The following is a 13777-nucleotide window of genomic DNA, read 5'->3' as shown; positions in this document are numbered from 1 at the left end:
CTTTGTGTCAGAAGACCGAAATGAAGGGGACTTGTATGACACAATACGCTTGGGTATGAATTTATTAAAAACCTCACAGTTTGTGACTTTTGTTGTCTTAACCATTAGTAATGCTTGCTGAGATATTACAGTGTTAATATTGCATTGCATGTGTAACACTGCTTGTAAGCTTGTAAATAAATCTTACTATTAATATGTGAACTGTCCTACTCCACAGAGTCACAAAGCCAAAACACAGAGAACCTGAGCATCTCTAAAGCGGCTGCATTTCTCTTAAATGTTCTCCAGCAAGCCAGAGACGAGGGTGAGCCTTACTGAAACCAGCTCAAAGACCGCCAACAACTCACTCTTTCATCTGAATGCTTCCAGTTTTGTGAGCCATGTGGGAATTTAATGTTTCAAGTTCATCCTCCGCTACAGCGCTGCCTGTGTTTGACATCTCTGAAGGTTCACCACTCACTGTTCAACACTATTACAGTCAGATTTGAGTAATGTAGAGTTCTGTGTTTCTCCAGATTGTTTGGACTGATCTGTGAAATAACCACTGATAGTAAGGTTTTTTATTTCTTTATTTCTTTATTTCTTTCAGGGGAAATATTAGGTTGTTTTTTCAAGACATATCATCTTGGAAAAGAGACTATTTATGATGATCGAAATTATGTGTACTTTAAAATTAACTGTACAGATTTGTTTTGTCCTTTTCATTTTCTCATGTTAAATCAACATGTGAATTGACTGGTCTGTAAAATACATATTTACGAATGTGTGAACATTTTCTCAATTAATTAAACTGAATTTGCACTGGTAACCACTACCGTGAGTAAGACTTTTTAATAAAATATGGATGGGATACATATTTGCACCTTATGTGATTGAACGCCGCTAATCATTGATATGTATATAAAAGTTTTTTTTTTTTCTTTTTTCTACATTTGCACAAATTATTATATCTCATGTGGCACTAATATGCCAAATTTAGTTTAAAACACCAAAAACATGTGTTTAGTACCCAATTTCTTTCCAAAAGCTGAGACCAATGCTGAAAATGCTCTTATTTTTGTTTTAATTAATACAGTATTTCCATGATATTGTCACTATAGCAATTTCAATTAATAAGTAAACAGAAGAATTAACATTTTTCTGTCTTACTATTTGGTTTGTCCTATTTCTGCTTTAATTACAGGAACATTTGAGTTGTATGAACTCCACAAGTTCACGTCAAATCTGTTCAGATGAGTCCATGTGGATCAGTTATCATTAGCCACAAGTTTAAATGGGTTATTAAACCGGAGTATCATCTTAGACTTTTGAATGCCACTGTGTGCTTAAGAAATCTTTTCATTCATAAATTGGAGATACTTGATCAATAATCCATTCAAAAGCTGCAGTCAGACAAATATAGCACATTCTCAGAGGGCAGGAGGTGTAAATATGTCCTAGAGTCTGAACTACTGGAGCAGGACAGGGCCGATCTTAATTCCCATTTTCCAGCGGTTGATTGCTCTTACCCTCAGGCTCTGCACCCAGAGTGAATGGTGCCTTGATGTTCTGCCTGTCCCTCTCCGCCTCCTCTTCTTCATCATAGGTGTCGTCATCTTCCTCATCGCTGTGGTGAGGGGTGGAGTGGAGGGAAGCCGATGGGGATGGAGGCACAGAAGCAGGTCGGGGGTAACGGAAGCCTTGTGTCTGGAAACAAAAAAAAGATTCAGTCACTTATAATAGTATTCAAAAAAATAAGTCAAAATGACATTGTTTATTCAGTTATTCGATACCTATGCCACCTTTATCTATGTCACTTTACATTTCCGTGTGTGTATTCTTAGTACATGTAGATGAACTGTGAGTGAGTGTATGGCGATCAAAAGTTTGAATGGAAATCAAGTCATCTTCCTGTGCAGGTAAATGTTATCCTGTCAATTAAACTCGAGGGTGAAGCTCAGCAGCAGTTCATCCTCATCACTCTGGAGCGTTAGACGTCACACATACATTCAATAACACCTGATTAGCATGAGACGAGGTGGAACACGGTGGATGTGAAGTATTCGCTCCACAGCAGCATTAACCTGTGATGCTGACAATGATTTAATGGTATTTGATGATTATGAATGATGTCAGATATATGCATCCTTTAAGGCAAGGTCTATTTTAGTAATTTTTTGAAGAGTTGTTTAATACACCATAAAAAAGGCCCAGATAAATTTTCAATTATTATTTTTTACTTTGTCCCCAAAAAATCGAATCCCCATAGTACACAAGCCCTTGAAATGCATGTACTTTTAAATGTAATTTATTCCAGTTATGACAAAGCTGTATTTTCAGCATCATTACTCAAGTCTTCAGTGTCACATGATCCTTCAGAAATCATTCTGATATGCTGATTTGCTGCTCAAGAAACCTTCCCATTGATATCAGTGTTGAAAACATCTGTAATGCATAACATTTTTGCAGAAACTGATTTTTTTCAGGATTTCTTAATGAATAGATAGAAAGTATAAAAGGTAAGCATTTATTTGTCATAAGCATTTAAATATCTTAATGTCAATTTTCTATCAAATGAATGTGTCCTTGATGAATAAAAGTATGTATACATATTTTTTAAACCATATCATACTGACCTCAAATCTTTGTATGGTTACGGTAATATATCTAATATAAGATGTCCTTGCCCTATTGGGTCACATAGCTTTCATAGAGTGCAGCAGTCTATCATGTTCTCATTGTCAGTGATAAAGGAAAATGACTGTGCATTAATGTGCATCTGAGAGACTGTGAGAGGCTTACCGGTGGGAGGTTAAGATGGTCCATTTTGAATTTACCAGGGAAGGATCTGCTGAGGGCCAAATGCCGAGCATGCATGTAGAACTAAGCAGGGAGAAACAGTTCAATAGTGACAAATCTCGGAGGGTTTGACACGTTAATATACATGACAACGTGTTTGGTTTTAGTGGAATAGATCTGCTGCACTGCGGCGGCAGTAGCAAGTAGCAAGACTTGCTTTTGCCAACACATCCACAACATGCTGCTGTGAGCATGTAGGAAATACTGCCGCTGCACATATAACATATATGAAATAACCCCAATATAGCATACATTAATCACCCCGGAGCAGATCTATACAGGTGGAGCTGGGGAAGTTGGAGGGTTTCTAAAGCACACTGCAACTGCTACAGCAAGCATTTCAATGTTGAGCAGCAAGCTCATTGGCTGCTGATACAAGAAGAGCCAATTAGCCATGGTCATGTCAGATTGAGCAAGACCTATCAGACTGCGTCATCTAGAGTTTCTTAACAGAACTTTGGATGACACTCACCCGTCCGAGGTATCTCCAATCCAGCAGGTCAGAGAGTCTCTCCGTGCGGTTGCGTTGGATTATTCGCTGTCTACGCGACTGCTGGCAGAATGAAAACATGAACTGAGTCAGCTGGTTACACGACTCATCCGCAGAACGGAACCGCCGGTCCACAATGTAGATTCCTACAACACATATGCAGATCCAATAGCATAACTAGCTGAGCCAGGTGTATTAATTGAATCAGTGTGTCATATCAAAGTCTAATTTAAATAAATCGATAATACAAATAAATGATTAAGCTGTGCAGACAGTTTCTTATTCACTGACCATATTCAGAGGGGTCAGACACATGTTCCTCCATGAAACACCCAAACCCAGACAGGTTAGTAGTCACGCTGGGGATGCCCATGACGGTACACTCACCTGAACACAACGAATTACAGATGATGATCAGAAAACCCCAAAAACCTTTGAAATGGAGTCATATTGTGTGTGTGTTCTGTGTGAAACCTGGAGTGTAGCCCCATGGTTCGTAGTAGGATGGAAACACTCCCAGATGGCAGCCGCGCACAAACTCCTCATAGTCCATGGGCAGCAAGGGGCTGGTGGAGGACAGGAACTCCGGATGGAACACAATCTGACATAGAAGCAATTAACACAGTGTGGGCGTTCATAATTCATTATGAGTAATAATGAAAATAAATACAATTGTCAAATTATTAAATGAGTCATGAATTGCGTTTTTTATTCTTTTGTACTGTTCTCTGAAGTCTCCTTATAATGTAATCAAGATTTTTACATCTAAAAAAAAACTATTTTCGGTCCTGTTTTTAAAGGGTTAGTTCACCCCAAAATGAAAATTATGTCATTAATTACTCAACTTCATGTCGTTCCAAAACTTTGTTCATCTTCAGAACGAAAAATTAAGATATTTTTGATGACATCAGAGAGCTATCTGACCCTCCATAGACAGCAACGCAACCAAAATGTTTCCAGGTACAGAAACTTCGAAAACACAGCTGTAAAAGAGTCCATGTGGCATCAGTGGCTCAACATCAGTTTAGTGATGCTACGAGAATACTTTTTTTTGCGCAGAGAAAACAAATATAACAATGAACTCAACTTACGTATTTAGCCATTTTGGAAAGTACCCAAGAACGTATTGGACATAATTAGTGTTGTTTACATTCATGGGTAAAGTGTGTGCATGAATGTAATTTGTGTAATAAGCATTGTCTACACTTAGGGGAAAGCGTGCATATGCATTGTAATACTCTTTAAAATGGCGTAAGACGTAACTTGGGGGAGAAGAATGGTTGAGTAAATTCTCTTATTTTTGTTTTCTTTGCCTTAAAAGTATTCTCATAGCATCGCAAAACTAAAGTTGAGCCACTGATGTCACATGGACTGTTTTACAGATGTATTTACTATGTTTCTGACCTGGGAACATTTTGGTTGCGTTGCTGTCTATGGATGGTCAGATAGCTCTCAGATTTCATCAAAAATATCTCAATTTGTGTTCTGAAGATGAACCAAGGACTTAAGGGTTTGGAAAGACTTGAGGGTGTTATTAAACACTGAACAGCGTCTTATTTTCCGAGCATCTTTATCGTTTGGTTTTATGTGTAGACCTACGTTCGCCTCTCTTGTTGTTTACACTACGTGTGCAAACCAGTGGGCGGTGCTTAACAGGCATTGATGTAGAAGCAGGCATTGAACTTCTGTGGAGGCGGTGCTTATCCACATTATTACATCATAATATAACACATTCCACAACCTGTCCTTTTGGCACACTGGCTCTTATATTTTCCAAAGACCAAGGAAATTAAAAAAATGATTTTCCACAAATAAAATGCATCATTATTGTGAAAACAGTGTCACAGTAAGACAGAACCCTGCATTTTAACAGATTTTTTCATTAAAATCTACTGGCATCACACATATAGATAACTACGCACCTTCACTCTGTCATTGCGTCCATTGAAGAGGCCGATTCGGCGGATGTTGCTCAGGATCGGGTCTGTGGAGTCGTCCAGCATGTTGTGAGTTGTTACTGGAGGAAAAGAGTGTCTCTGTGTAGAGCAAATGCATGGATGCAATTGCACGTTAGTGTATTTGACAATGGAAGAGAATGAAAAATTAGCAAATAAAAAAATTAAAACAGTCATCCATAAGCATGATTTAAATAAAAAAAATAAAAACAGTCATCCATAAGCATGATTAAAATAAAAAAATAAAAACAGTCATCCATAAGCATGATTTAAATTAAAAAATCAGGTTGATCAAAGTTTAGTCATATATTTTCTCTCCATTTAAAGTCGATAATAATAAAAAAAATAATTATCTTACTATGAAAATTGGCTGTCTTCTCTGCTTCTGTTTCTGCTTGCACCATTTCAATGGTTTATATACATTACTTTTTCTATTAAGTTTCAGAGTCTAGGTAACTCTTATGAAAAGATTAAATGGACTTTAACCCTCCAGAAATAGTAGACTAATTTCTTACTCTCATTCCTTCTTATAAACCAACACCAACGCTAACAGATCAATATCTCTTCCCGAAATCTTGATACCCAGATAAATCTAACCGGAGTGGCTGTATATTGACTGGCTGCTCATAACACTGTCATTAAAAAGCTGTAGAATAAATCTCAGTAACACATTAAATCGATTGACTGTAGTCAGTCAGGAAACACTGTTAAATATGCCACTAAGCTCTGTCATGCAAGTATTCCAGCAGAGTGATTCAGGGGATTCCACCAAAGATTTACAGCGGTGTAGTGTGTTGATATTCCCTATAACCCCCGGCCTGACCTTTGATTAGAGTCCATTCATAAAAAACATGCAGGTGAGGATGAATGAAAACCCCTCTAACAACGCTTATTTGATCTGAGATGTCTATCTTTAGACCCATATCCTATAGTTTGTCCTAAAACAATGATTAGGTGTTGCCAAAAAAGAAAAAGAAATATTAACTAGACTGTAATTTAACAAAAGGGATAATACAGTATCATCCTGAAGGGGTTAAACAGATATATTCATGTATTCATGAATAAAAATATATAAAGACCCATTTAAAACTACCTGATTAATGTTATAAAATGTTGTTAAATGTAAGGAAAGAATGTGATCCATTTCAAATGCTGACTAGTGTATATATTAACTATACACTTACTAATATGTGTGTGTGTGTAGTGAGTATACTTAAAATAATCATCGTCTTGTTCAATACAAAACTGGATTCTGGACACAGAATTATTTGCGGAAGTGTAATACTCTAAACATTTTTTTTAACCAGAATGTTTTAGAAATTTCAATCCAGTGATGCCTTGAAAACAGAATTATTGCTTTAAAGCAGTGATCCTCAAATCTGGCTCGCGAGATCCAGTTTCCTGCAGAGTTTAGCTCCGACTCTAATTAAACACACCTACCTGTGATTTTCTAATGATCCTGAAGACACTGATTAGCAAACTCATGCGTGTTTGATTAGGGTTAGAGCTAAACTTCGCAGGAAAGTGGATCTCGCGAGCCAGATTTGAGGATCAGTGCTTTAAAGGATAGATTCATTTGCTTCCTTTTTAAATGTGGCCTCTTGTGATATAATAACTGTGCAACATTTTGTCTGACCTGAGTTGCATAAATGGCCCTCTTCATGATTGTGAAATCATCTCTGTCCAGGATTTTGCTCATGTCTGGGATCTCACCCCTGTGAATACAGTAGAGCTTCATTAGAGGAGGTCCTATCTGAAAATAAATTCAGTTGGCACAAGCCTCATCTCTCCGGAAATGACCCATTGACATCAAATAATGTCATTATGAATAATCTGACAACTCCCTGGGGAAGTGTATGGTACAGTAGTCTCATCAACACCTGGATAACACTGTGAAATATCAACAATTGAAGGTTACACAGCAACTCCAGTTTATGACGTCAGATGTTCATCCTTCCTGTTCATCAGCCGTGTACTGACAACTTTTACTGTCGCATCTATTTGAGCCCTGTTATTACAGCTCTGCATGAGGAAATCACCAACCTTAACAAGCTCTCATAAAGCCTTTTGCCAAACTTCTCCTTCACCGACTGAGCGGTGTCCCTGAGAGACAGACGAAAGACATATTTGAGAAGTCTTACACACTTAAAGCCATCTAAAAATAAAAGGCATTTCAAGATCAAGGCTTCATTTCATTGCCTAATAAATAATATTAGTAAAGCCAAAGGGAAATCTATTTCAGTATCAGGGCTCTACTAGTGCTACAAGATATGAAATGTAATATTTTCTTTTTATATTATTGTTGTTACTATTGTACATATATAAAAAGTCATTAATTCCCAGAGACTGGTAATGTCAAAGATTATACACACCACAGCTGCTTGCGTACAGCCTGTCCTTTAAGAGACTCCACGTTGAAGTTGTTGGTTTTGGCAGGCATGATGAAAAACACAACCACTGTAAAATCATTCTTGTGAACCTGTCAGCCAGCGTGAGCACAAACACAGTCAGGAATGAACATCTTTTGCTTTGAATGCTACTGGATTATTTCAGTTTGTGAAGAAACTACAGGTGTTTTCTAAAGTTTTGCAGTGACTGTTCATACCCTTAGCAAGTAGTTTAATCTGGACAGAGATTCAAGAAACAGGTCTGCTCCTTTATTAGAAAACTCATATCGTCCTGCGATGAAAAAGAATAAGGTCTTTTCCAGATTGAAGTCCAGATGGCTGTCAAAGAGAAGAGATTTTTTTTGTTTTTTTCTTACTTTATTTTTAATTTTTTGCACAAGTGAACAAGTATGTGTTATTGCGAAGACAGAAAAGAGCTCTAACCCATAGAAATGTCCCCTTACGAACTCCTGGATTTTGGCTTTGTTCATTGAGTGCAGGTTCTGGAACTCATGCATGGCAGAGAACTTCCTAACATTCAACCCGTTTGGGGTGACGACATCTGCATGGAGCAGAAATACAAACATGATCTTTTCAACTTGATATATTCAGAAGCCAATAAGAACAGATGAGGTGATTTGTAATGCAGGTGACACCTGGTTGTCTGTGGAGCATATGATTGGCCTCCACAGCTGTGATCTGGGACACGGTGGTGAAGACATGTGCACAGTGTACCGCGGCTCTCTCCAAACAGTACCGATGGTAGATCTGTCTATCTCCTGCCTCTTGATCTATGTTAAACTGCATATACATAATAATACAATGAGTTGGATATGAACAATTATTTGAAAAGGGAAGGCTATGGACTAATGTTATGCAAAGGCCAAAAATCATTTTTGCAACCTTTGCTGAAATCAAAATTTACAAAACAAAAGCTATATAAGCTTCCCCTCATCAGCAGGTGAAGGAAGTCTCTGTAGGACCAAAAGGCAAACTCTTCAGCCGTTGAATCATAAGATGCTGTCAATTATTCTGGCAAACCCTTGCAACCTTCAGGCATGATGACCTTTATTCTCCCCACACCAGGCCCAATTATCACTGCATGCACCCACACCTGCTCAGTTCCACCTCTAATAAGGGTTTACTACACCAACCAACTTGAGTGATTTCTGTGGGACACACTTTAAACAGCAGAGAACATGAGGGATGTTGTATTGTATGTCTTATGTCTTTTGAATAAAGCTGTAAAGATTGTGTAAAGCTGCTTTGACACAATCTGTATTGTTAAAAGCACTATATAAATAAAGCTGATTGACTTGACTTGACCTATATATCCCCAGGGCTGACCAGTGGGTTTATGGGGCCCCAGGCAAGATCATTAAATTGGGGCCCCATTTTCATGATCTTACCAGCACTAACATATAACTAACTAAAAATTAAATCACTACAAATATGCACACTGCAGGTTACTTACAAATCAAGTAATAATCAAGTACGAAAAAGGCATGTATCATCTGTAGGACGGGCTGATACATTATAACCCAGACAGTGTTGGGCTAGTTACTCAAAAGTAACTAACTAGTTGTTTTATGGATAGTAACTGTAGTATTATTCTCTGAAACCTTATTAGTAATTAGTTACACTAGTTACCGCAAAAAGTTATATCATCACTGTAACTAGTTACTGCCCAACACTGATCTCAGACAAATAAAAGAACTGGTTATAATATGTAAGGGGCTTTTGAATATTTTTTTGGACAGTGAGGGGCCAAACAGGTTGAGAATCACTGGTGTACTGTGTCAAAGCAATCCTCACCTTGTCCAGGTTGTTGTAGAAGTCTGCATTACCGGCACACAAGTACCGTCCCAGTAAGGTGGCATGTGTAGTAAAAATAGTTGCCAAGGGAATTTTTCGGGAGCGGCTTAGTACAAGTCCCGTACCAGCCTGCCACTCGTGGAAATGAGCAATTACGTTGGGCTTGTCCTGTAGCTGGTCTGTTAACTGCAGATGAAGACAAGACCGGTTACACTTCAGCACATTACTCCATCAAACATTTCATTTTTCATCCCAGAAAGTTAGCATACACTACATCAATTCTTGCTAGGATAGACTGGAAAAGTACAGGTGCAACTACAAAATGAATCCAGTGTATTCCAGGCAAGCAAAATCAGATAGTTTGGTGAGGTATTTAGAAAGGGTGCTTCTTCACCTCCTTGAAGAACCAGGCCACAAGAGAACCAAAGATGAGCGAGTCGTTGGCCTCCCGGTCATGATAGGGTAGTCCGATGCTGCACGCGTTCCACAGATCCCCCTTCCAGCGGTCCAGGTTCCAGGCAGCGGCGCCAATATCAAAGAGGATGACGTATGGACTGCCCTCAATCAACCAGCGGCCAAAATGCACCTGCATGTAGAGAGGAAGTGAAGGCAAAAACCATACTAATGAAAACTGTAGGTGGTTGTCTCTGTCAAATTAAAAATCTGTCAAATTAAAGGCAACAGAAAAAGAGTGACTTGCTGTTATTTAATATTTATATATTGTCATAGTATTATTCATGTTTTTAATTATCTTTTAATTTTATATTTTCAGTTTGTTTTTAAATGGAAAGTTTTAGCCATTGTGTTAGTATTGTACACATATCTGTGATTAGTACTTATTTTAATTCAGATGCCAAGTAAAACATTTCTTTCTTTCTGTTGTTTTGTTTCTTTTTTTAAATATCAAAAAAGTGTGTGTGTGTGTGTGTTTGTTTGAAAATTGATTAAAAAAATTGCTTTGTTCAAATTAAATTGTTTTAGTACTTTCAGTGCAACAAAGGCCCTGTTGCTACGATATACCACAAGCTAAAGGAATTGTTACATAAAAGATACTTTACATAAATCCATAAATCAATCAAATCTCTTAACTGGTGTGTCACTCACACAGAAGAACACACACAAAATTTTCGATTTCCTCTCTAAAGTGATACTCTGGCATCATCTGCTGGTCAGAATGAGACCAAGACAAAAAAATTATATATATATATATATATATATATATATATATATATATATATATATATATATATATATATATATATATATATATATATGCATGCATTTAAAAGCTGTTTTTTTCTGTCTAGCATTAATACTATCATTTGATACTGATACAGCAGGCATGTCAATAATTGTTTTTGCCAGCTTTAAAGCATTTTTAATTGGTTAAATGAAAACAACCCTCAATAAACTTGACCACGGTCTACATTGGAAGCGTGAGGTCAGCAACCTTGAACGTCACCAATAATCATGTGTGCAATACCTGGCAACCGTTGTTAATCAAGGAGTCCATAGCAGCTTTGATGGCTTGGTTTGGAGGTTCACATTTCTCCACCTGGGTCTTGAAGTTGTGTTCGTAGTACGGTCCCATCATGATGTAGTTCTCTCCCCATTCGTCCACAGTGATCTTTGCTTTAGTCTGAATAACAGTGTATATACCCCCCAACTGAAGACAGACACACAGTTGTGAAGGGAATAAAATATTTATGAGAAGAGAGAAGATTAACAAAATAAGAAAGAAGTTCAAACTAAAACAGTGTTTTAAAAAAAAAGAAAGATCAGATTTAAGCCTCAAAAACCTGACTATTGATCTGGAGCTTAATGGTTAACCTGCTGTACAGCCCCACTGATGCAAGAGTATATGAATTCTGCTTCATGTTGAGCGTTTTCAAGCTTTCTGATAATGGGGTGAACAGTTGTGAGGTCAAATGCATTTTTGGGGGCCAAAATCAGATTATTGCTAAGGTCATGCAATATTATTTTTATGAGCTTGGTAATGAGAAATTGTAGAATTAACTTTAGATTTACAATATATAGTTTACAAAGTTACATAATATAGCACACAACCAAATAGGCTATTTGATTATTAATATTTATGTTATAATGTTATAAATCTGTCTGGCAAAGGTTAATCTCATAGCTAGCACGTATCATGAATACAATCAATTAAGCTATATATATTCATATAATTTGCATTATTTCGAAAAATTGCTTACATTGGGAAATTATGCACAAAAAACAAAATTATGTAACTTAAAACAATTACAAAACAGTGTGTTGCATAAATTGTAACACACCGTGTTGTAGGCTCTTACCCTTGTTGGTGACTTCCCACGAGACCTCAAAAAGCAAGAGGTCTTGCACAGGTAGGCTTTCCTCTTCCCATAATGGAAGTCCACTTAATGATGTTATTGACAAAGATCTGGACAGTCGCATCTCACAAACTCTTACAAACCGTTTTTATCTGTCGACTGCTGTTGCAAATGCGGAATGGGCTGAATTACTATTATTGTGGTAAAAGTAAAGAAGCTAAAACCATCTAAACAACCACAAATACTGTTTCTCTTCAAGTTAATGGAGCGCCTGGAGGTCCTGGACACACTGTGAGCTGTTGCTCTCTTACTCTAACATTTAGTGAAGTCTAAAAAAACCTGTACGTGCACACTGTGAACGCATGTCTGAAGTCCACAGACATCAGGAGAAACGCCACAGCACGTGCACATGCACCTAGTGCATATTTCTCTTTTGGTCAATCTAATACTTCTAAAACGCAAAATACACAAGTTAAGCAACCAATCCCAGTGGCTTTAGCATGGAAAATTCTTAAAAATACTTTTTTTTTAAAAGAAAGGAAAAAAAGAATTAAATTGAATAAGAAAGACAAAAGTAAATACACAAGTTATGACGCACGTCTACATGTGTTTGACGTTTAACTTCTGAACGACAACATTTGCTATTTGTTTTTATAAAGAAAATAGACTTTTTAAAGGACAGTCCGGAGTCTATGTTGCATTAAACGGGATCCATTAAAGTTCATACAGAAAGAATTAAGCTCTTTAGCAAATTACAAAAGATTGAAATGCCACATACAACCAAAACATTGCTGACAGAGAGATTAATTTCAATGTATTTACATTCAGGACGTTAGCAGTATCACGAAAAAAACTTGAAGGCTGAGGCTAAAAAGCTCTTATCAGAGCACCATCACAAACCATTTTGCATAATTCAAACCCACACCATGAAAGATAATGTATTATGCCAGGAATATTTTCTTGTTGTTATGATATCCAGGCATGATCTTATTACCATGGCAAGACGACAATGAAAATTAACTTTATTTTTCCACAAGGCACTGAAAATGACTATGATTGTACACCATTACAGTGGCTTCAGTCATTTATGTTTTCCAGGTACAAGCCCTTATTTTACTTTCATATCATGTTTTCCCTGGCACCGAATGAGAGAAAACCCAAATTAAAATATGTGATGGGTATAAAACCACACATAATGTGCTTTTGGTGGGTCTTTGCAGCAGAACTTATTTGAATAATCGCAGTGGATTTCAGTGTACAATTTACCACAGGATTTCCAAGAATAAAAGCTTACATTTTAACATTTAAAATGCTCTGGATGTGGCTAAAGGGAGGTCCTATTTGCCACAGACACTCGTACATGTAAAATAAGGTCAGAGGATGTCACCAGCAAAGCTTTATATTGAAGGAGGACAGCAGAGCATGGGTTTCTTCACTGAAGAGAGAAAAGCTCAGCTGTGCTCCATAAGATTTCCAATTCAGCAGTTATGAAAATCAAGGCACTGATTCTCTTCATGTCTGCAATGATCTGTCAGTCCACAGCTTTGAGAGCACCATTCACTGACATGGATACATCTGAGCCCATTCCAGGTAAGGCTAATGCTTTGTAATCAAAATACATGGAAAATAAATCAAATTAAAGCTTTTTAGAAAATGCACTGAAAGGGATATCTTACTTTGCAGAGTCCAAGCAGCACTATCTCTCAGTGGAGCGGAGGCAGTTTGACGAGCCCAGCGCTTCAGACGACGCAAGACTTTGCTTTTTCATTCAAGAAAAAGACGATTCGAGTCATATTTCCTGTAAACATCGATTAACACGCAGTAAATTCAACTACAACCCGTTTGGGCTGCGCTTTGGGAAGCGAAATGAAGCGACTACTGACACCGACAGACCCAAACACAAGCACCTGCTGCCAATGATGCTCTACCTGAGAAAACAAACAGGAACTTCCTGAAAAAACGAGCAGATGGAAGGATGCG

General features: G+C 37.5%; 1 protein-coding gene across 2 annotated transcripts; it reads right to left on the bottom strand.

Moving 5' to 3' along the window:
* Positions 1–1272: 1272 nt before the first annotated feature.
* Positions 1273–12129, bottom strand: LOC113063430 (glycogen [starch] synthase, liver-like). Of its 2 annotated transcripts, none has more exons than XM_026233819.1 (16): positions 11801–11880; positions 10969–11124; positions 9880–10071; positions 9486–9671; positions 8327–8471; positions 8115–8232; positions 7889–8009; positions 7656–7762; positions 7327–7386; positions 6920–6998; positions 5251–5364; positions 3803–3929; positions 3620–3715; positions 3311–3474; positions 2782–2862; positions 1273–1686 (listed from the first exon to the last, which is right to left on the bottom strand). In XM_026233819.1, exons 2-16 carry the CDS (start codon positions 11077–11079, stop codon positions 1474–1476), a joined length of 1914 nt encoding a protein of 637 aa, XP_026089604.1. In that variant the 5' UTR covers positions 11080–11124; positions 11801–11880; the 3' UTR covers positions 1273–1473. The 2 variants fall into 2 exon arrangements, with proteins under 2 accessions (XP_026089604.1, XP_026089611.1); XM_026233826.1 differs by having other exon boundaries at positions 1274–1686; positions 10969–11150; positions 11801–12129.
* Positions 12130–13777: the final 1648 nt, after the last annotated feature.

Source organism: Carassius auratus, chromosome 4, assembly GCF_003368295.1.
Source record: "Carassius auratus strain Wakin chromosome 4, ASM336829v1, whole genome shotgun sequence".
Lineage (NCBI taxonomy): Eukaryota > Metazoa > Chordata > Actinopteri > Cypriniformes > Cyprinidae > Carassius > Carassius auratus.
The sequence above is the reverse complement of the archived record's forward strand: the minus strand, read 5'-3'. Positions and strand labels throughout refer to the sequence as shown.

Coding starts and splice junctions, on each gene's coding strand:
- LOC113063430 (XM_026233826.1), bottom strand. CDS start 11,921: ATGCGACTGTCCAGATCTTTGTCAATAACATCATTAAGTGGACTTCCA. Junction 7,763..7,888: donor GATTAAACTACTTGCTAAGG/GTATGAACAGTC, acceptor GCTGGCTGACAG/GTTCACAAGAATGATTTTAC. Junction 1,687..2,781: donor ACCATCTTAACCTCCCACCG/GTAAGCCTCTCA, acceptor TTTTGTTTCCAG/ACACAAGGCTTCCGTTACCC.